We start from the raw sequence: 21,781 nt of genomic DNA, 5'->3' as shown, positions 1-21,781 counted from the left end.
TGGCAAGTTGTCACAGAAGCAGTTTCAATACCCAAGATACGCTTCTACAACTACTTTGGATTGACCAAATGTTTAAGCAGATTGCCACCTCAACTGGCAGCTCATCTCTAAAGGTTTTTTAACATACACCAAAGGCACAACAACAAAGATATACCACATTTTTAAAAGGAGCTTTAACAAGCTCAGCAGCTTTCAGCAGCCATACTGATACAAGATAACTGAAAAGATCCCATACATTCAAAATGCACCAGCTTTGTTTCTCATCAGCTCAATGAAACAAGTCTCCTTTAGTGCTGTAACAATTTGCAGATAACCGTATTTCAACAGTACTTTTCAGTCCCACAATACTTTAATGAATGTACACACAAACAACACATAACATACTGCAGCCCAGGAGAAAAGACCATTGTATACCTCTGAAGATAAGGACTGTTCAGCAGTCTAGATCAGGGACTTTGGACTTAATGCCTTGCCTGAAAAACTGCACCTCCAGCAGTAAAATTCCTACTATTGTGCCAAGCCCTGATAAAGAATCAGCGCTGAAGAGATCCACCTAATGAGTCATTTCCGGGAATATCCTAATTTTCTTTGACAAAAGGCCTGGGCAGAGGTACTCCTTTCCAAATATTTTTTAAGCCCAACTCTATTCTACCTGTTCCAGTCAAGATGATTTGCAGCCCACAGTGATACAGCTCCAAGGCTGAGTCCATAATAACATTATTCTGATAAAGAAAAAAGCTATCTATTTCTGTAAAATATCCCTAAGATACCAATTTTTAAACCTATCCAAATAACTGAATCATATAAAGACTTTAATTCTGAGTATCCTTTCCTCTGACCATAACAATACTGCTTTGTCCTTCTTCAAAGGAACCACTTCAAAGTGAGAATACAAGTTTCATTTTCCTAAGAAGGTGCTCTTATCCATCCCCAGCCCTAGTATTGCTTTCCCTGTAGCATCAAGGATAAACTGCTGCTTCTCAATTCAGGACCCTTAATTACGTCTTACTCACTAAAAGAGAAGAACCCTGCCTCCAGTAAAATCCTAATGTCACCTTCAGGTGGCCAGCTGTCAGGTTTTGGAAACAAAGGCTCCTATGCTTTTCCCATGCTGCCTTCAAGCCCTCTATGAATTTCCAAATTACCTTGGTTAAATTTAATTTGAAATCTCTCCTTGCCTTTATAACTGTAAAATGCCCAAGTCTGCCACTGGCTGAGGTGTGTTCAGACCACAGTCTACCATGCTGACTAACATTCCAACTTATTCTCTTTTATTTATCAACACCACCTTTAGCTCCATCTGTTCTCTCTTATACTTAGAGGACTGCAAACACTAAGGATGAGAAGCTTTTTGTTCTGTTTTTGCAGTTTATAGCTTCTCCATTTTTAAGGCCTGCAAACATGACTGTAGTCACCTAACAATGGTAAAATGTATATGAAAACTCTTTTTATCCTCTAAAAAAAAAAGTATTTGTGGTTGAAGTTAATTAATTCTTCCAACCAGGAAAACACTGATACACTGTTCAGAGAAAGGCACGCTCAATTTCCAGAGGTAAAGAATGGCATGTCAAGTGAGGTATCACTCCAATCCAAATTTCTGTCCTGCATTTCACATATTCTAAATGACTTTACCATAAGCATTATGTTCTGGCTATAAAGCCACTACAAACCTTGTCAGCATTTCCAACGTGCTGTGCCATGCAACTCTATGTAATGCATGAAATGCAACATATAATGCCCAACACTATAAGGCACCCAGGACTCAACCATGCTTTAATCCATAATATCTTGCAGGTAAAGTTGCTAGCAAGAATTCAGACTGTAGCAAGACCTTCATATTGTGAAGAGCCCACAACATATACCCCAGTGGGTGATGGGAGATCATCACGGGGAAGTCATGAACAGAAGTCACCAGTTATCCAAAGGTTTCATCAGTCTGTCACAGGATGGTGCTGAAAATGCAAAGGCTTTCATGGCAGCCTGGCAACTATGAGCTTCAGACAGTTCACAGCTTTCCAAAACCAGGAATTCTGGTCCAAATGACCCTATACTTCGGCACCCCTCTGTTACCCACCAAATGGTTAGAGGGATTCATACCATAGTTGTCCGTAGCTTTAGAAACATAAGCAGGTCATTCTCACTCTAGGATTAGAAGGCCTATTGGGATATTTAATTTTTAACACTAGGTCTTGTTACTCCTTCTAACAAATCTGACAGAATCTTTCAGACATTTGCAGTGAGGAAGTTACTCACCCTTGGTAAGTTCAGACCAAAGTGGCAAATTAAAATCTACAGATGGTTATAGTCTGAAGACGAGCTAACACTTTCTTTGCCTTTCTGTCTCAGCTTTATACAACTAGCCACCACAAAGCACATGGAAGTTGTGGCTGGTGTTTACCTAAAACAATAATCGAAAGCATTTATCCCTGGAGCTCTCTGGAACTTCCACAGCCTGTAACATCAGTCTTTCCCATTGAACAACATAAATCATTTTTGTCAACTCTGGATTATCACGCAGTTCTTCATGCAAATAGAACATTGCAAGAAGCAAGAAGAAACAGGCTGTCATGAGACCACATACGATGACAACAACACAGTACTTCCTTTCTTGGTGAGGACATGCTCCATGAGACATGAGTGCACTGTACCACTTACCATTCTTCCTTTCACTGAGTGGAGGGAGGTTGGGGTTTCGGCCATGATGGAGGCTGAGGGTCAGCTCGGGCTGCAAGGAGAGCTCCTGCAGCTCATTGGCAACAGCTTCACTCTGAGGGCTGGGGGCCGCCGAAAGCGACACCAGCACAGGCTCATCATCATTTTCGCCAGCCCCTCCTCCGTCCAGCCCATTTCCAGCAATGACGGAAGGGGGCAGGCACACCACACCGGAGAAATCCACTTTGGCTTTCGTGATGGCAACCTGCAAGACAAACCAGATAAAAACCGAACAATAAATCTCACATGAGTCTTAACCCATACGTCCAGTTCATGATGGCATCTTCGTATTCTGGAGAGACATGTTCCTTAGCAGAGCATTTGTGTTATCATCATCAATTCAAAGCCAAGTACTGACTGAAACTTGCTAAAGTCAGCAGTTTATAAACGTGCATAAACCTCCAACAGCATCACCACAGAAACTACTGATGAGACTAGATACATAGGAGAACATTCTCAACTTTTTATACTTGAGGAACTCAGTCATGAGAAGACAGATCAAGTTGTTCCAGTGAAGTCAGCCTATCTAGAACCTTGCTGAACTCTTGATTACTGTCCTTTTATACCAACAGTAGTGTTTTAAAAGGACAACTGTCCATATGAAATCCAGTCAGATAAAGTAATCCTCCATAATAAACCTGGAAGGACAGCTGAGTACAACAAATGAGGATTTCCAAGTAAAACCAATTACATTTAATTAAAAAAAAAAAAAAAAAAAAGGTCATTCTCTTGGTCTATTCTTTCTTCCCCATTCACTATTAGTGAAAATGAATGCAAGAAAAATTTTCCACATAAACAAGAAAAGCTTTCCTGTTTAAAACCTCAGCTACAGTAACCAAAATCTGCACTATATAAAAGGACTTACTGAAATACACAATTTTTAAATGTTTCATATTTCCATAATTCTTAAAATAAGTATTAAAAAGCCACAACTATGTTAAAATTAAAAGTCTTTTTTGTTCAGTAATTTAAACAGAAACAAATCAGCTGGAAGTCTGGTAAAATGGTTATTGTGTCAACATTTAAACAGTAACGGACATTATACAAGGACAAACCATACTTGGGTTTGATTAATGAAGATGGAAGTCTCCTGCTTCTTAATATGCTGCTGTTTCAACCACTCTAAACTCAGAAGACTACCACTACGTAACTGCTGCACTGTAGTAATTTGTCAAGCAGAAGGTATTCCCAGAGGCTAGCTTTCAGCTTCAAAAAGATGCAAGCAAAGCAAACTGCAGAGAAGCAAAGTAAAAACCATCAGGATAATCCTTCAGAAGTCAATTAGAAGGCATAAACTCAAAGCAAGTTTTGAAAATAGTTTTTTATTAAGTATTCACCACTTAACACTCATAATTAACTTGAGTGTGACAATATCGACACATTAATAGCTGATAAAGTAGCTCTAATAGTCAGCTTCCCCACTTCCATTTCAGTTTCATACTTCTGCTGATTACTCATGTTTGCTCTGTAATACTCAGAAGTTGTAAGTGGTAGTACATTTGTTCAAAAATGTGTTTAGTGTATATTCAAGCAACAGCAAGTATTTACTGGTAATGAATACGCACTGTTTCATCCATGTTGTCATACATTCATTCCCAGGACTTTATGTCATGATCTGAAGAGAAGCAAGGAAAAAAAGGGTGGATGGAAAAAAAGAAAACAACAAAAACCACCAACCGAAGCTGGTGCTTGTTACAAAAAAACAAATGAGACAGAGCCAAACCTTACTGCCATATGAAGTATTTTCCTACAATTTGGCTAGAAAGTGCCTACCCCTTCCTTGATACATTCCCTGTCCAAAGCAAACATCAGTCATATCCATTTGAGAGCAAATTTTAACGGTAATCTGCAAAGAGAAAAACTTGGGATTCTGCCCTTCTTCTCTTTATAATAGATACAGAATGCCTGGAAATACACACCCTTAAATCACAGACTTATAATAACAGAGTGTGGTAAACTATAATAATCCTTGCAAAGGCTGGAAGGAGTTAAACAATGACCAATATAATTGGCCTCAGGCCCTGTCCCTGTAGGATGGGAGACCTGTGGAAAGGGGCTAAAAGGAAGAGTAACTGCTCAGTTAGGAGGCTGGCTGTCACCATCTTAGAGAAGCCAAAGCCTCTATGTACTTTATCAGAAGAGATGTACTGCAGATATTACACTTTGCCTAGTGCCACATGATGGTTAGGATAGCTCATGCAGGAGGACAAGTGCAGCCAGGCCCAAATCCAGAAGTGACAGACCCTGCAGGGATTTGGTATGGCAGGAGACTCAACCTACTTTTCTCAGTCTACCCAAGGAAAGAAAGAGCTCCTTCCTCTTTCAAGAGGGGGAGGAAAAAGCTTGACATGTCTCAAGTACGTAAGATCTGCTTCAACAAGGTAAACAAAAATGTACTTAGGAACTTCTAACATACTGGATTTTCTTTTAAACAGGAATTTGTAATCTGCATAAACCAGGAAAATCAGATTTCAAACACCATTTTAACACCCGTGTTGTAAACCAGAATCTATTTCCCTAATCTAGCTATATTCACATTAGCCAGGCCACTGAAACTACACCCTTTCTGTACAAGCACAGTAGCAAGCTACAGCACAAAACAGAGAAAGAAACCAGTGCTTGCACACCAGTTTGCCTTCTCCTTCCTCCACATCTCCTCCCATTTCAGGCCAGCACAAGAATCTGCAGTGACACAGGATAAAAATGATCCAAGTGTAAAAGCTAGTTTTCTGGTTCACACTCCAGGTAAACCAGGACCCTGGTGAAGTTTGCCGTGCAGCTACACGCTAACAGTGCTTGTGCCAGCACAGCACAGAGGAAAGAACCGACTTACACCATGAGTACATTCAAACATCTAACCCTTGCCTAAGGGAAAGAGAACTTTTTTCAGAGCAATGCCAAATCTCAGCATGCAACATATCCCCACTTTAAAAAACAGGCATCCAGTGCACAAGACTACAGTAAAAGCTATAATTGGGTGAGTTTGATTTTTATGTTTTCAATTAAAAGTCTGATGAGGACATAGAGGGATTTAGAAGATGCTTTGAGGATTTATAATCATCCATGCTACATTATATGGAAGTCCTGCGAAAGGCATGGAATCCTTTCCCGCAATCAACAGTAAGGCTGTTTTTAGACTTCCCAGACAGTTACACCACTCTATAACTGTCATTGTAGAATGTCATTGTAGAATGATCAATCAGTTAGCTACAGGCATTAATATTTAGAAGCCAATTAAAATTTTAATACGTTTGTTTTCCTGCCATTTCTGAACAGACTAGAAACTTTCCCATAAAGAAACGTGCCACACAATCTTCAAGTGACTCATCCATCCAGAAGCTAATGTACAGTATTAAGAACAAATATTCCTTAACCTCAGTAAGGGCTCCAGGGTGAGTGCCCTCAGGATTTGTAATAAAATTTGTTTGTTGCCTAACCAGACAGCAGCTTTCTATCATGGCATTTTTCTACTTTTGGCCCAGCTGCTTCCAGGACAAGAGTGGCTGTGATCCCACAGATGTTCTACAGCAGCAACACCAAGCTTAAGCTACCCTCAAGTCCTCCACTGTCCAGCTGCTCAGTTCTATCCCTACACTGCCCTGTCTTTCACTGGAGAATCAATTTAGCTAAAGACAGCCATCTTTCCTGGGTATTCAGCAAAATCATTTCCCCAGTCCTAGGCCACTGCCAACTACACACATAGCTGTGTCACCATAATGCAGCGGCAACAGTCAGCTTTCAGGAGCTACGAGTGTCCAAATTATGTTGCTATAAAGCACTAAAACACTGCCACAACAACACAAGCATGGACCATAGCACTAGGGAGAAGATGGAGTTGCTCAAAAGAGACATTAGACACAATTCAAATATATAAATTATCTTTATCCCTTTCTGACTTCTGGAGGCATTTAAGAGATTTCAATTTCAGATAGACAAACAAGGCAGAGTCAATTTTGCACAAGGTAGAAGATTAAGAACCACAGCCAATGAGAATTTTTGGAAAAAGATTATCTTTATCAAACCTGCAAGCTACAAAAGTTAAATCACTCTGCAGCTTCTACATGGTAGCTTTTTAGGTTTATCCTCCTGCCATAGCAACATCATACCACAGTAAACCTGATTACCTTACACCTTGCTGAAAAAAGTATTCTAGTTTGCATTTACTAATATGACAAAATTACTTATAGAAACTTCTCATAAAGCTGCTCATCCAGAATCACTGAAGGACAGCTCAAAGCCTGAGAGGTAAAAGGGAAACAAAATAGAGAGACACAGCAGTGCTGAAACCTGTCTGACCCATAGTAAACTAGTTCAGTAAAAGAAGTAAAAAGAAAGTAAAAAGAAACCTGGGAGGGGGAGAAGGGATTAGGATTAGTTTCCTGCCATTTCACCTTCATTAATCATCCCATCATAAAGCCAGATAAGCACCAACATTGGCACAAGGAAGCAACAAAGGCATCCCAGCCCTCCCCCTTGGCAACAGCAAGCTTAGATCAACTTAGCTTTATCATAAGACCACATCCTCTGGTTAGACACTGAATTGGCATTGCCAACAAAAGTAACAGTCCAGCCTGCTCATTCCTCAGCTCCTGTGGGCCAACAAAGGCTGAACCAGACCAAGGAACTGATCTGTACTAAATTTGACCTGGCCACACACACACAGACTACTAGTTTTAAGCTGCATTAGTCACTTTCTGATTTGGCTTGCCACCCAGCAACCCAAAAAACTTGGGCTAGCATAAGGAAAAATGAGAGACAAGGTAATAAAAGAAGAAATCAGGACAGCTACTTTTGGAAGCAGTGTCACCTTACGGTGTTGTTACACAGTTCAATCAATCCAACAATCACGTTGGACTTGGACACATGCACTAAGTCTTCATGCATTAGACTTCTCTCAATTTTTGCAATATTTATGTGCTTGTGGCATCATCAAAATCTTGACAGTCAGTATTTAAACAAACCAAAGAACAAAATGAACCAAGGAACCACCTTCCCTAACATGAAACCTCAGTAACCAGAGTGAAACACATGAAAAAAAAAAAAAGAATTTCAGAAGTAGTAAGTAAAGATCAGAAAGGCACATAAAAGAAAAAAAATAAAGAGCACAATTCCCAAATGAAGCAAGGACATCTCTATAAACAGCTTTCCCTTGTTTGCATTTTGAGGCTGTGTTACCAGGGTAATAGCAATTTCCTACCAATATAAGAATTGCTAAGCAACCTCCAGCACCTAAGAGCAAGTGCATGTGTGTGTACATCTGGGCTATTTTGAGAAGACAGAAGGTTTTTATTTTAAACTTAAGAGCAGCCTTCTGCTAGATGATTATGCCAGCTGAGACCATCCAGCCAAGAGAAGAGGCAATTGTGGGGCAAAATGGCTTTAAGTGGATGAATCTTTGAAATGAGAGGGAAGAGAGGAAGAGGATGCCATGGCACGCCCAAAGGCAACAATAACCCCCAGGTCATCACAAATCAAAAGAATAACCCAAAAGAAGGGAAGTTAGCAGCAGAAGCATCATATTAGCTTGAGAAGTTATAACAATCAGAGTGAGAGACAGATACTAAAAGAAATGTCACCAACAGGAACACCTTCAAGGTCATGTCATTAAAAACAAAAAACAAACAACTTCAGTTTCCTGTCAGTTAGCTTAACACAGGCACACAACTGTTGTTATAATTACTTCTCCAATTAATTGAGAGTTAAACTGATGACACTGTCAATAACATATATACAATACACTAACCAACAAGGCAAGCATCACAAAGACTGTACCCTGAGAGTGTAATAGCTTGCTCTTGAGGAACCACTTAAAGTTAAGAAAGCAAACTATGCAGACCACTAAAGAGAGACTATCTTTGGTTAGGGAATTTTATTTTAATACATGAATTCCACTTGCAATCATTTTCTGCAAAATCAACCAGTCTTCAACTTCCTTCACTTTCACAGTAAGAGAGGGGAAGGCAAAAGCAGTCAAATAGCCACTAAATTAATTCTGGATTAGAAACAGAACGGTAATTTGAAGGTGTAAACTGTCCAGTTTACCATGACCACAAGCCACTGCCCTACAAAGCCAGAACATGCAAAGATTGCAACACGTGAACAAAGATGCTGGTAAAATATGGATGAGCACAACTTTCTATATGAGCAAAAGGATATGAATCTGAATGTATAATGTGCCAGTAACATTACAGTAAAAGAGGACATCTTTGAATCATCACCAGAAATCTCTCTTCTACCACTTCCAGCAAATCTATCAGTACAAGAGTCAAAAAACATGCTCAGGTCAACAAGAAAATAGCAAGAAATGTTATCAGGCAAAAGGCATGAACAGCTGTAGAGAGAAGCTAGGACTAGAGGGTAAAAGATGCAAAGAACACACCTAGTGCAAGGCAATCCACTGCATAATTTCAGCTGTAGACGTGATTTTAACAACCATGCATCAAGAACTGTATTTCTCAAGCCCTAAGCATTTCCTTCGTAAGACACTGGCATTTGTTTCACTCAGTCCAGCAGTGATAGAAAGTTTTTAAGAGATCTTGAAAAATCATCAAACATCAATTTCTTAAAACCACAAATAGCAGGCTAAGAAATGTAGTTTAGCATTCCAGATGTTAAGAAATACTTTTCATGATTCAATATGCATTTGGAGGAACTTTGTGGCTTTCAAGCTCAAGGAACTCTGATAATACCAAAGATAGTTTTAAGAATCACAATGATATTTATAATAAACAATCCTTGCTTAAAAAGAATGAACTCTCCCCCACTTTCTGAAGTTCTTACTTAAACTCAAAGCATGAATGAGGAAGACGTCCTTCTAAGGTGATGTTGAGCCTTAGAAAACAATTTCTGCTGAAGTTCAAGTAACAAAAGAGAGCAGAAAAAAAGATGTGATGTCTAGGTCTCATGTGTCAATGGGCATGCTGGTATATTTCAGTTCTTAGTCATGATATAGCTCAACATCATAATCAAAAGAGGAATGCAGCCTTCTGCTACCAAGCTATTCATTCCTGCTGCTTCCCTTTTGTCTGATCTAATGAGTGTGCACCCAAGGGGTGACTCAGGTCAGCTGAACCAGCAGATGATTAACTCTGCAAAAGATCAGAAACCATTTTCTACAGGAGCACTCAGCTAGCTGGTTGTGCTCTATGGCTGCACAATCACTAGCTCTGATGCAAAGCAAGAAGCAGGAGTGTACAGCTATGTAGAGGTTTGACCAGCCTTTGTAACAGCAGCTCACCAAAAACAAAATCAACTTAACTGTAATGCCAAAGAGCACACTTAAACATCTAGCAGTGGTGCCAGCTTCAGCAGTCTGCTACACATTCCCACTCTCATACCTTCCTCACTGTGAAATTAGCATAAATGCTATGGAGACAACATGTACTGGACCAGACGAAAAATAATCTAGAAAAAAAGCCACTTCTTCCCGGAGGATCTGTTTCCCAGAGTGGCTCATCATGGCCACAAAACAGCTATGCCAGCAAAACAGGGAGCCGTGAAAGGTAACACGCTGTTTAAACCTGCACTGGTGCCAAAGAACCACATTATGAACTACAGTCTGTTTAGAACACTGACTTCTGACTGACTTCCTTGCAATTGCTGTCTGATGCATTTTTTTAAGTTTCCTTCAAGTCAGAGGCAAAGCATTCCTCCCCACCCCAAAGGGGCAAGCAGATGAAGCAATGTATTCAGCCAGCAGCAAAGGCATGTGGCAACGGATGCCAACAACCACTGGAAGCAGGGAGGCTGCAGCAAACTAGAAAAGGGAATGCTGACAAACTGCAGCCAGATGTGAGCTTTGACTTGGAAATTCTTGTCAGGAAAACTATGGGACTGAGAAAGTATGAAGGAACTCATGCTGAAAGTGAATTTAGGGCAGACTGGGAGGAGAAAGTCACTGGACAAGAGGAGAGTGGAAATAAGACCTCACAAGAAACAACACGCTTCCAAATGCAGAAGACTTAAACTTTGGGACAAGAACTGGATTTGCTAGGGCATAACAAAGTGATGACTTGGGCAAGGAAACATAGCTCAGAGAACCAATGTAGACTAAAATAAAAGAAAATAGATTTTGAAAATTAAAAAATAAGACAACGGTAAAGTAGTCATATTTCAACCAGTTCAGTTCCCAGCACAAGCATTCATGTCAGCACAAAGCAGCAGGCAAAACAGGAGATCTGAAGAATCTTACAGGAATTTACGGCAAGTTTTCTTTGCAACTTACTTTTGCGTGTGTGAGGAAATAGTTTTACATTTTATATGATTCAGTCTGATCATGGGCTGCGACTGAGAGTGTATAACCATATTGTATCACTTCACCTCAGTTTGAAATTGTCACCTCTTCTTCATATCTAGTGGCTCTGCAGCAACAGAGCAAGTCTATTCAGCCTGATGTTCTGATGGAATGCTACATCTTGAAACATACTTGCTTTTCCCTTATGCTAGCAATCTGAACCCTGCAACCGCAGGTTTATTAGATCTCATCCTCCACTCCCCCCCCCCCAAAAAAAAAAGCAAAACAGAAAACATGACAAAACAAAAACAAAAACTAGAGGAACAAGGCCCACTGAAAAGTGATGGCTTTCAGTTATGTTAGGCACAGTGTGAAACCAAAGTCTTAAACAGAGTCTGCAAGGAGTTTTCTGATCCCAGTCATATTCTTTAGTCACAACAGTCGGAATTTGTCTACAAGAAATTAAACCAATTTGACTTGACTTTGCCAATCCTCCCCATCAATGGACATGGGACGTGGAATCCAAATTTCCCTGAATTTATTGTCATCTCCTAATGCAGCTACCAAGCATGACATTGAGTGGAAAGTCCAGCAACTGAAACTGAGTTACTACATCTTCTATTCCCTTTTTCCCCTACAAAAGCTGACCTTCCATCCTTGGATGTCCCCACTATTGAAGAATAGGTAAGATTTTTATTTTTTTTTTCAGTGATTCAGGGAGAAGTATATATCAATATTACTGTCTTACCTAACCAGTTTACTCAAAATAAGTATTAAGTACTCAAGAAGTGCTCCCTAACAAGTATATCTAATGAATGTGGGCAAAGAACATGGTAAAGGGGTGGGAGAATCGACAGCGCTGTTCTTTGCCAGTTCAAAGGATACTAAATTCAACCTTCACTACTTTTTACTTTAAAGCAACAATACTAGAAGGCAGCACATGAAGGACATCTAAACCAAGACTTCTGTTTTGCTGCTAGAACAGATTAAAACATTTTTTATTCTTTACTATAAGATTCAGCCTGGGACCACAGATAACATCAGAATGTATCATCCTCTGAGTGCTGCCATATCATGATTAAGCTCAGTAACAGTTTTGCAGACATTACTATTTTACTGTATAGATATAATAGCCTGCCTTTATATACTTAAGTAAGTCAGCCAAGGATCATTGCTAGGCAGCAGAGAGAAGTGGCAAGTGTGTCATTTATACTCTTACCCCATAAAGTCTTCACTAGACAGCTGTCACATCTCATGCTAGTAAAAATTCAAAATACTTCATTTCTAACACACTACTACCCCTCATGTTTAATGACCACAAGCAATTTTCAATTCAGCACATAAGAAAAGGTGCAGACTAAAGACAGCAAAGAGAACACAATACATACCTTACTCACAGTTCCCACGGGCAAACCCAGCTCAATTCCATGCCAGCAGCTCTCTCCTCAGTCACTGAAAGGGAAAACAGGGGATAAATAGTAAGATCTTAAAATAAAAAAAAAAAAGTAAATAAGATAAAACAAAACAACCACCACACCTATTTTCTCCTTTAAGAGTAAGGTGCAAAGTCCTTTATCCAGGATTCTTTTTTCATATAATCTAATTCATTTGGCACACACAACAGAATTGGAACTGAAAAGGCTGCCACACTTGTATACACATACCTGTGCTACTTGCAGAGCAGAACTTTCAGTTTAGGACTGCTGTTTTGTCAGTTCTGAAGAACGCATTGTTTGAGATTTACTAAGCCAGAATACCCACAAAATTATATACTTAGTCTTCCCGTCAATGTACTGAAATCACTTGTCAGGACAGCAATGGGAATCCCACTTTAAAGGAAGGGAAGGGGGACATCTTGAGCACCTTAAGACAAACTCACAAACGTACTGAATTAACACACCACTTTTCTCTGGCAATACAGTTTTAACAGGCATGCACAGCAGAACTTGATTAGAAAATAATTACTTTGGAGACTTTAGAAGACTATTATTGCAAGCAGCAATAAAAAAGGTGAGAAGCTGATTTGTAGTTGCCATACTTTCATTCCTACTTCCTTAGTCACCTTTAAAAAAAAAAAATACAAATCATCATATGAAGGTTTTAACACAGTGTTTCCATTCTATTTCCTCCTCTAAGATTTTCAGACTTCAGGGCTTTCCTAGACACTAGAAGCACAGAACTGCAGTTGAGATGCTATGATATTTTGTCAATAAAAGAACCCAGGCACCTCCCAAAATACAAACTTCAGACAGATGGACTCAGGACACAAGCATTAACATTGCTGGAGTGGAAAAAAAAAGTAGAATGAGCTGTCTAATACTTTAGCATCAGAAGGAGTAAGACCAATTAGACTGATTAGTCTCTTCTGAAGAAAGAATGATCACAGTTAGACATTTGGATAATGAGGGCACTGCAAAATTTGAAAGAGGTCTCTGATCCCAAACAAATAAAAGAAGGAAGCTGTTTCAAAGCAGCTACAGGTAATGAACTGCACACCTACTTGGTCAACTCTCCTCCATTTAACAACTTGCAGGAGAAGGTATTTATGATACTGACACAAATTTCAAAAAGTAAGGTCACAAAGGCTGAGAAAGTTGGGGCTGTTCAGCCTGCAGAAGAGAAGCTGCATGGAGACCTCATAGCAGCCTTCCAGTATCTGAAGGGGGCCTACAAAGGATGCCAGACAGGGACTCTCTATCAGGGACTGTAGTGATAGGACAAGGAGTAATGGATTTAAACAGGGGAAGTTCAGGATAGATATAAGGAAGAAGTTCTTTACTGTGAGGGAAGTGAGGCACTGGAACAGGTTGCTGAATGAAGCGGTAAATGCTCCATCCCTGGCAGTGCTCAAGGCCAAGTTGGACAGAGCCTTGGGTGACATGGTCTAGTGGAAGGTGCCTCTGCCCATGGCAGGGGGTTGGAACTAGATGATCTTAAGGTCCTTTCCAACAAAAACTAGCCTGTGATTCTATGATTCTATGACACTACTACTTTAGAAGCTCCCCTTATAATCTCTTTCAGAGAATGTTTCAATTTTTCTTTGAATAAAATGTATCAGCACACATTATTCATGGCTCTATCACAGAATCAAGAAGTCATATTGCCACCTTTTACACTATTTGTCATTAGGTCAATATTTGGAATTACTTACAGCCACTTAAACAATTAATTTCACGTGAGAATCCATAACAAGTAATTATTTTTTCTTTAACAAAGTAGCCAAGTCGATAATCTGTAATTAAAACATTATAATGATGCAAGGCTACAACACCAAATACACACTTACAATGTACTTTGCAAATCCCAGAAGAAGGAGGAACTCAAGGAGTCAAGGAAAGTCTCCCACAAAGACAGGAAACAGTTAACCAAGAATTCAGTATTTCAATCTGGAGAATATACCAAGCTATCCCCAATCAGCTGGTAGGGGAAAGCAGAAAGGGGAAGAACCTCTCTGTACACCCCAGTTCTACGTTCCTTCCAAGGCACTCATTACCTGACAACATAAGACACCAGGCTGGACAGACAGCTCACCTGGCACAATACAGAAGATGTCAAAGTCTTACCTTTTAAGGTATACATGAAGATTAAAAATATCTATATAGATACACACAGACACTCAGTGATTTTTGACATCTTTCAAAAACTTACCATTATCCTTCAGAAAAGAGTGTGTATGTGTGTGTATACATGCAAACACACATTCAGAAAACAGCACAAACTACTTCACTAACTTCCTTGTCTTGGTTTATTTACCTCTCCCGAGTTTCCAGCACTTCCATTAACCTTCTCAGGCGTCTAGACATCCTCGTTCTCCCATGCATAACTTGTCCTCTAAGACAGCATGTATTTATCTTTCTGCCTCTACTAAGAACTGAAGTTTTATTCCATACACTATGGACAATAAAAGGGAAACTTTGAAACTTTCGGTCCTATTTACCAAGGAAGTTCCTGCTCAATCTCAGGCAGTTAAAGTCTCACATCCTGCAATTTACTGCTTAGTCATCTGAATCCTGAGTAGGAGATAAACTAGTTTGCAATGGGCATGGACAGTCATTGACTTTTTTTCCTAATGTGTGTGCCATTAAGCTAAGAGATGCTGCAGATGTATTTCTAACATTATCTTTATTCAGTCACCCCATGGAATTTCAATCCAGCTTGAAGACGGAACAACAGAAAACACAGACACACCTCACCTTAAAAACAAGTCAGACTTTACAAAGATTTAGACTTACAGCTGTAATGAAAGACAAGCTCTTTACTGCTCTTTCTATACTGCAGTGAGTGAGCAAAGATTAATCACATAACTGAAACATTTTCTGGCAAAATTCCACAGCTAAACGCTTTTGTTATTCTTTGCTTATAGCACAATCAAAACATTCCTCCAACACTCCTTTTTCCTCTCACTATACAGCCAATGCAGGCAAAACTCTACTGTCCTAGATTTTCTGAAGAAAAAAATAGTGTCATCTCTAAGAAATGCAGAAGTCTCATCTTGCTGATAAACTTCTCCATCCAATGGAAATGTTTATATGTCATTGTTTACATGTTCATGGCTGCTGTTCCAGTGATTACAATGGCTTATAGCCTTCACTGGTGACTTGGAGTTTTAGCATGTCTGAACAACACAGAAACTCACTGACATGATTCGCAAGTGTGATCTGAACACACAGTGAAGAATTCACATCCCATCTTTCTAACAGCCATACTACCTCTGAGATGGAGGCCTGGCAAAGATTCAAACTCCAAGTGATCTGTTCCTGTAAAGCATGCCTGACAGGACCTATGAGAGCAAATTCAGAGACATGACATTAGGTCTAACATTAACTTGGCCCTACCTACTCAGAGAAACCACGCACCCAGGTTTGGGTCCACCTTACACAGTGAAATAGAAATTAAGTTACAATGCAGACTGTAATCACATTCTGTTGGGAAGTTTCTTGTATTGCTATAAAAATTATATTTTTTAAAATAATCATTCAAATAGAGTCTTTCAATGCTTTTCCAAAAGTTTCTTCCTGAAGGAGGAAAAGTTTCCCTGTAACTGACAAAGAGAATCCTGTCTCACCTTCACTCAAAACTGTACCTTCACACATCTAAACAGTTGCAGAAAGAATGAGTTCATCATAACATGGGTATGGCTGTGTGTAAAGGATGATCTCATCAGAGTAAGCCTAAATAGGGTGTCAACTGTATGGATCAATTGTGCAGTAAGGACATATCCTCAGTGTCTCTACTAAACCACAGAAAGGGCAGAACTCAAGGAACCACAGTATACACACACACCTCTAGTGTGGCTAGAACTAGTCATAATTGCCATGTATTACATGAAGCATTAATTTGAGGTTGAAACAATCTGTGATGTCAACTCCTATCCGAAAACAAAATTAGCTTCACAAAACTAGACATATCATTTCAGTCTCCTGCTTCCCTAATGTGAAGGTACTCTGAAGATGATGTGTAGCCAGCACATTTATTTGCCTCACCAGAAGATGGCAAAACGGGAATTTTCTGCACTGCTTTCTGCCAGAGGCTCCTGCATTGTGGTACACAAGCACTTCAATATGCAGCCATGGCAAGCAGAGACTTCAGCAGCAGCAGCTCCTGACCATGTCCAGAGGAGAATTTTTATTTCAGTGGCACAGGGGCAGCCCCCAATGCCCAGCTGTTAACAAATAACATGCTGGCACATGCAGCAGCAGTTAGTATGATGCTTGTGCTGTGCTCTACAAAAACCCTGCTTTTCTGGATCAGCAGGGCCAAAACAAGCTGAAATAGGGAGCACAAGTTAATTAAGAAGGATAAGTAGAAGTAGTTGACATGCTAGTTTATGGTAGGAGAGCAAACGTAGATGGATGGCATGAGGTTAAGGTGCAAAAGAAAATCCCCAATTAAAAGCTCAGCCTTTAGCTTACAAGATTTAAAAAGACTGTGTGTTAAATTTCACCTTCTTACAGAGATGTTATCAATACGGCTGTGTGCCTCAATCCAAAATATTTCTTCACACAAGAATAATGATGCTGCACACACACAAGAAAATGGGGGAGGGAAGTGGAAAGGAATGCTGCGCAACCTAAATTCATGACTTCAATTTCTGGAATATAAACCAAACTAAATTAAACAATTACAGCACCTTGCTCAGTGGCAAGCTCTAGAACTTCATCTGTGTGAAAAGTGTCTCATACCAGAAATAGAAAAGAATCAAAGTGAGATACTATTACTAGCATTGATTCTTAATGTCTCAAAACACAGTATCAGACAGATGACAGATTCCTGTATAAGCTACATGCACCATATGGCCTCTACAAGGACAACCTGCATTTAAAAATCTCACAGCACTGAGTGACCACTATGGCATACCTAAGCCTGGTAATGTAAACTGTCTTCACCCCAATGCCATTCATTTCCCTTGAAGAAGCTACTTAACAGTGTTTGCACTCCATAAAGCACTCAAAGAAGGGAAGGTAAAACATACATATTAACCACAGACATTATGTCCCTGAAGGACTGAACAGAGCATTTGACAAAGGAATGAGTTTCTGAAATCACACCAACTCATCCATTTCATCTGACACACATGCATAAAAGAAGAATCATAGAAACAGTTTTTAACCATGGTTCCAAAACTGTTCCTTTCAGCTGTAGCTCTGACTAATCTGCTTCTGCGCTCCCTCCACTCCAGCTATGCATTCCTTTGGCCCTCCCCCATCTTTTATTTTGAGGGCTGAGGGGGAGAGGAACAGAACATGCATAAATCAAAAATCAGGTCTCTAACCTGGCTCAGCATGCAGCCCCACAGATACACCATCACTACTGAAGTGATGGCACATAGTGGGGAGGGGAAAAAAAAAAAAAAAAAGGCAGATGGGAATATGAGCTGCTTAAGACAAGGCTACCACTAAAAGAAATGTCTGTGTAACCACATCCTCTGTTTTCAGCCTCAGTTCAGCAAAGTATCCAGCAGGAAATAATTAGATTCGGCTTTCCCAGAGTAGGTGTTTGACGGTTTCAGACCACTGTAAAGTTGTTTTTTCTGTTTCCTCTTCAACAGTTTCTCAGGAAAAGACATTGACCCTCATGACACAGTTGATTTGAAAAAAAAAAAAAAAAGTATTAAAGAAAGAGCACTGTATAACTAAAACAAGATTTACTATTTGTTACCTCTTTTCACACAGAGGAAATCAACTGCACCCTTCAAAAGGGATCTTAATCATAATACTGAGTTATCAGTAAGTAAACAGGCATAGAGACAGCCCAATTATATCATCTACAACACAGGAAGGACAGAGCGTAAAGACAGAAGATACTTGAAGTTGCTATCAATTGTGCTCTTGAAGTAAAAATCATATACGGAGACATCTCACACATTCCAAATGAGTGTAGCAATTAATCCCGTGATAATGTTTTAACACATTCTAAGAATTTATATGCTTTCTGCTCTAACACCCAAACCCTTTTTCCTTTGATCCACCTCTCTACATGTAGTACAGCTCCATTTTCCCCACCAAATACCACACAGTAATGTAATCATGGCTCGATAGTGAAGGAAATCCAGTAGGGCTTTTTATTATTATTAAGAGCTATTTCGATTGCTTGAATGTGTATTTCACCTGGAGATCCAAGGATGAAAGGGTCTGTGAAAAATGCTGCTGCTTTACTATGCCAGCAGAAGCCAGTTACAAAAAAGTCACAGGCAAGCACTCCTTCCCAAACCCAAGCTCTTATTATTTCACATTCATTGGGAGGAAAATATAAAGCCTGGTTTTAGAAAAAACCCATATTCTCTCAGTCCTATGGCAAAATATCTCTGTGTCCTCTCTGTTCGCATTTTATTTCATGATCTGCTTGTTGCCTGAAGACTGGGGGAGGGGAAGGGTGTCTTCTCCCATATGATGCTAGAGTGGATTGCCTTAATTAAATAGAAATTAAAGCTGCTTCTACAATTGTTGGAATCAGCAAACACAGCACTACTTACATTTTGTACAGAACAATATGATGCCCAAGAAGCTATAATTAGCAATATTTTACTCTCTTCACTTTTTCTGTGAAATCACATTTGGTATCTAAATTATAAGCGGGGGAGAAGTGAAAAGGTTTCAGTGAGTTAGTATCTGGTAATTAAGGGCAAATTCACCTCCTTGTGAAAAGCTCATGGCATTTGCTTTCAGCCCTGAGCCTCTTTCTCCTTTCAGCAGAAAGCATAAATCTAAAGAACAGAAAAGGAGTTCACAGTCAGCTCCAAATCATACTCTTATTTTAAAATCTATTATTAGATTCTATTTAATCACAACTATTAGATCACTCATTTAATCACTGCAGTAAATGGCAACAAATGGGTGTCCCTCTCTTTTCATATTCAGAAATGATTGAAGTATTTTTGGAAATACTTCTGAAGATCTAAAGGCATTACACTTCCAACAGTTCCACCGTAATATGGATTTTAACAGTGCCTTTACAAAAGCCTACTGATGGGTGTTGTGCAAGCAGCAAGATATACTTTGAAAGTTTGTTTGCATATTTACCCGAAACTAAAAGCCACATTCAATTAGAAAATACACCTTCAGTAAGTCAGCTGAGCAATGGTAACATTTGACCATGGTAACTAGCCCTGACATTTCTATGTCAAACGGAAATTGAAAATAAAGACAGAATTGCATACTGAATTTTCTCAATGCCTTTGCTGGCAATGTTGGGATAGGCACATTCAGCCCAGAATAGCTACATTTTATGTTTTCCAAATATTGAGAGCTGTGTCTTGAAATCCTATTGAGAAATAAAAGACATGATCCAGCAACAAAGCTACAGAGAAACAAATATTTTTAAACATTTTTAATGCCTAGACATATTTAATGTCAGACATTTTTAATGCTTTCAAAATGGATTTTCTATTGAAGATAGACTAAGATGTGGTTTCATGACAGGGGCCCTGATATTGTCTGGACAAACATGATATAAGAAAGGAAGTGCTATAAGCAGCAGCAAGCATGAAACCCCTTATTCAGCCCACTCAAGGTTCATCTACTTAAGAACGACACAGAACCATATTAACACAAAGTTTGCATGGTGCAGAATAAGTGTACATTGATGCAGATCATAAAGAGCTCAGGAGGGTATTTCCACTTGCATATAAGGCAAATAGTCAAAGTCTTCATCCTTGACTGGGGTTATGTGAAATTACAGTCCTCTCCGATACAAGATTTTACAGCCACAGAGAGGGATATCTAGTCCCCACGACACAGACACCTGGGTCACACAGATGTTACCTTAGATATTCATCTAGCCATAGCACGGGCAAGCATCTTTTCAGTAGGGAAAATTAACTCTGCTTAATACCACCTGGATGTGTGTGGACCGGTGGGTACGGCAGAATACTGCTGCTACACAAACCCTTGTCAACTACTGTCGCCACTACCAGGCCTGTAAAACCGGAAAGAGAGTCCTGAACAAAACCCCACAGCCGGCCTGCCACACGCGAGGCTCTCGGGACATGAGCGGGGAGCGCCGAGCTCCTCTCAGGTGAAGAAAACAGGGAGAGGCTGACGGGGGAAGGGGGGAAGATATAAAACCGAGGCAGGGCCCGAGGAGAAACACGCCTAGGGGCTTCGGAGGGGGCGAAGGCGGCCCACAGCTAGAGAAAGTAGTCGTGCACCGGCGAGTGGAGGCCCCTCGGGGCCGGCCGGGGCTCCAAGGAACTGAGCTGTCCAGCCGCGCCGGGCACGCACCCGCCTCACACCGGGACCGCCGGTGTGGGGAGAACAACGATAAGGTGGAGCGTGGCGGCATGAGGGGGCACGCGCTGCCCCCGCCGCTGAGGAGAGGTCCGGGCGGCGGGGCGGGTCCGCGCCCACCCCCCACACACCCCCTCTTTCTTTGCCCCTGTGGCGACAGAGGTCGCCCGGCAGCTCCGTACGCACCTGGTCACGGTTCCATCTCCCTCCGACCCCGCCTGTCGCTGGCGGAGCCGCCACCCGCCGAGACCGCGCTTAGCCCCGAGCCTGCCACCCGGCCTTGCCACCGCCGACCGGCGCCTCACAACCGCGGAAGCTCCCTCCCCGTGCCTCCCTGCTTAGGCGACACGCTCTGGCCTCCTCCAATCAGAGCGGAGGAGCGGGGGTGAGCGCCACCGAGGCTGGCCAATGGACAGAGAGCACCTGGGGAAGCTAACGGGCCCGAGGCAGGGCGAAGGGCGGGCACGAAGTGCCTGAAGGGGCCTGCAACCAATCGGAATGCAGCAATGATGTCATCGGTGGAGGGGCGGGAGCGGGGCGTCCTTTGGGAAGGCGAGGAGGGGAGGTAGAGGAGGAGGGTCCTGCCCCTTAAAGGGACAGCGGTGCCCTTATGGCCTGCGTGGGTATTGGGGGGCAGGTTTGTCGTAGCGCTTAACTGTTATATATATATAACCTTTGGATTTGTATTGTATAATTGTATAAGGGAGTGTTTTTCAAACTGCGCAGCAAAGAGCTGGCTGGTGTTGGCAGGTGAGCAGGTAGGGCTCCTGGGTGCTGAGATGGCACCATGGGGCCAGGCAAGGGCTGCCATGGCGGCCTTGAGGTGAGGGCAGCTTAGTGTTGAGCTGGCTGCCTCCTTCGTCCTGCCTTTTCCAACTCCAGGACATGCTTGCCACTGCCACCCAGACCCCTAATGCCTGGGATAGGCCCAGTGGGCACTCCTCAGCGGGGGAACAGAAGTTTCCCTCCAGAGGTGGTAGGGGAAGGCTGGGTGCCATGTTGCTGTTGCTACCTGAGCTGTGACTGAATTGGAGGCTTCAACCGATGTGGAGGTTTCAGCTGCCCCATCCCCAGCTGAAAGTTCCAAATGTGTGGCCAGATGGTGTGCTTC

General features: G+C 41.2%; 1 protein-coding gene across 1 annotated transcript in view; it reads right to left on the bottom strand.

The window, feature by feature from the left end:
- MRTFA (myocardin related transcription factor A) overlaps positions 1 to 20,990 on the bottom strand; it is a 100,046-nt gene extending 79,056 nt beyond the window's left edge. The window contains exons 1-4 of the mRNA XM_080625160.1: positions 20,857 to 20,990; positions 12,334 to 12,397; positions 4,278 to 4,327; positions 2,656 to 2,917 (exon numbers count right to left, since the gene is read on the bottom strand). Of these exons, the coding sequence (XP_080481286.1) occupies positions 2,656 to 2,917; positions 4,278 to 4,301 (286 nt within the window). The 5' untranslated portion in view covers positions 4,302 to 4,327; positions 12,334 to 12,397; positions 20,857 to 20,990. The remainder of the gene's footprint in view (positions 1 to 2,655; positions 2,918 to 4,277; positions 4,328 to 12,333; positions 12,398 to 20,856) is intronic.
- Between the last annotated feature and the right edge of the window lie 791 nt (positions 20,991 to 21,781).

Source organism: Psittacula echo, assembly GCF_963264785.1.
Source record: "Psittacula echo genome assembly, chromosome: 1".
Classification (NCBI taxonomy): Eukaryota; Metazoa; Chordata; class Aves; order Psittaciformes; family Psittacidae; genus Psittacula; species Psittacula echo.
Note: the sequence above shows the minus strand (reverse complement) of the source record. Positions and strands in the feature narration are given on the sequence as shown.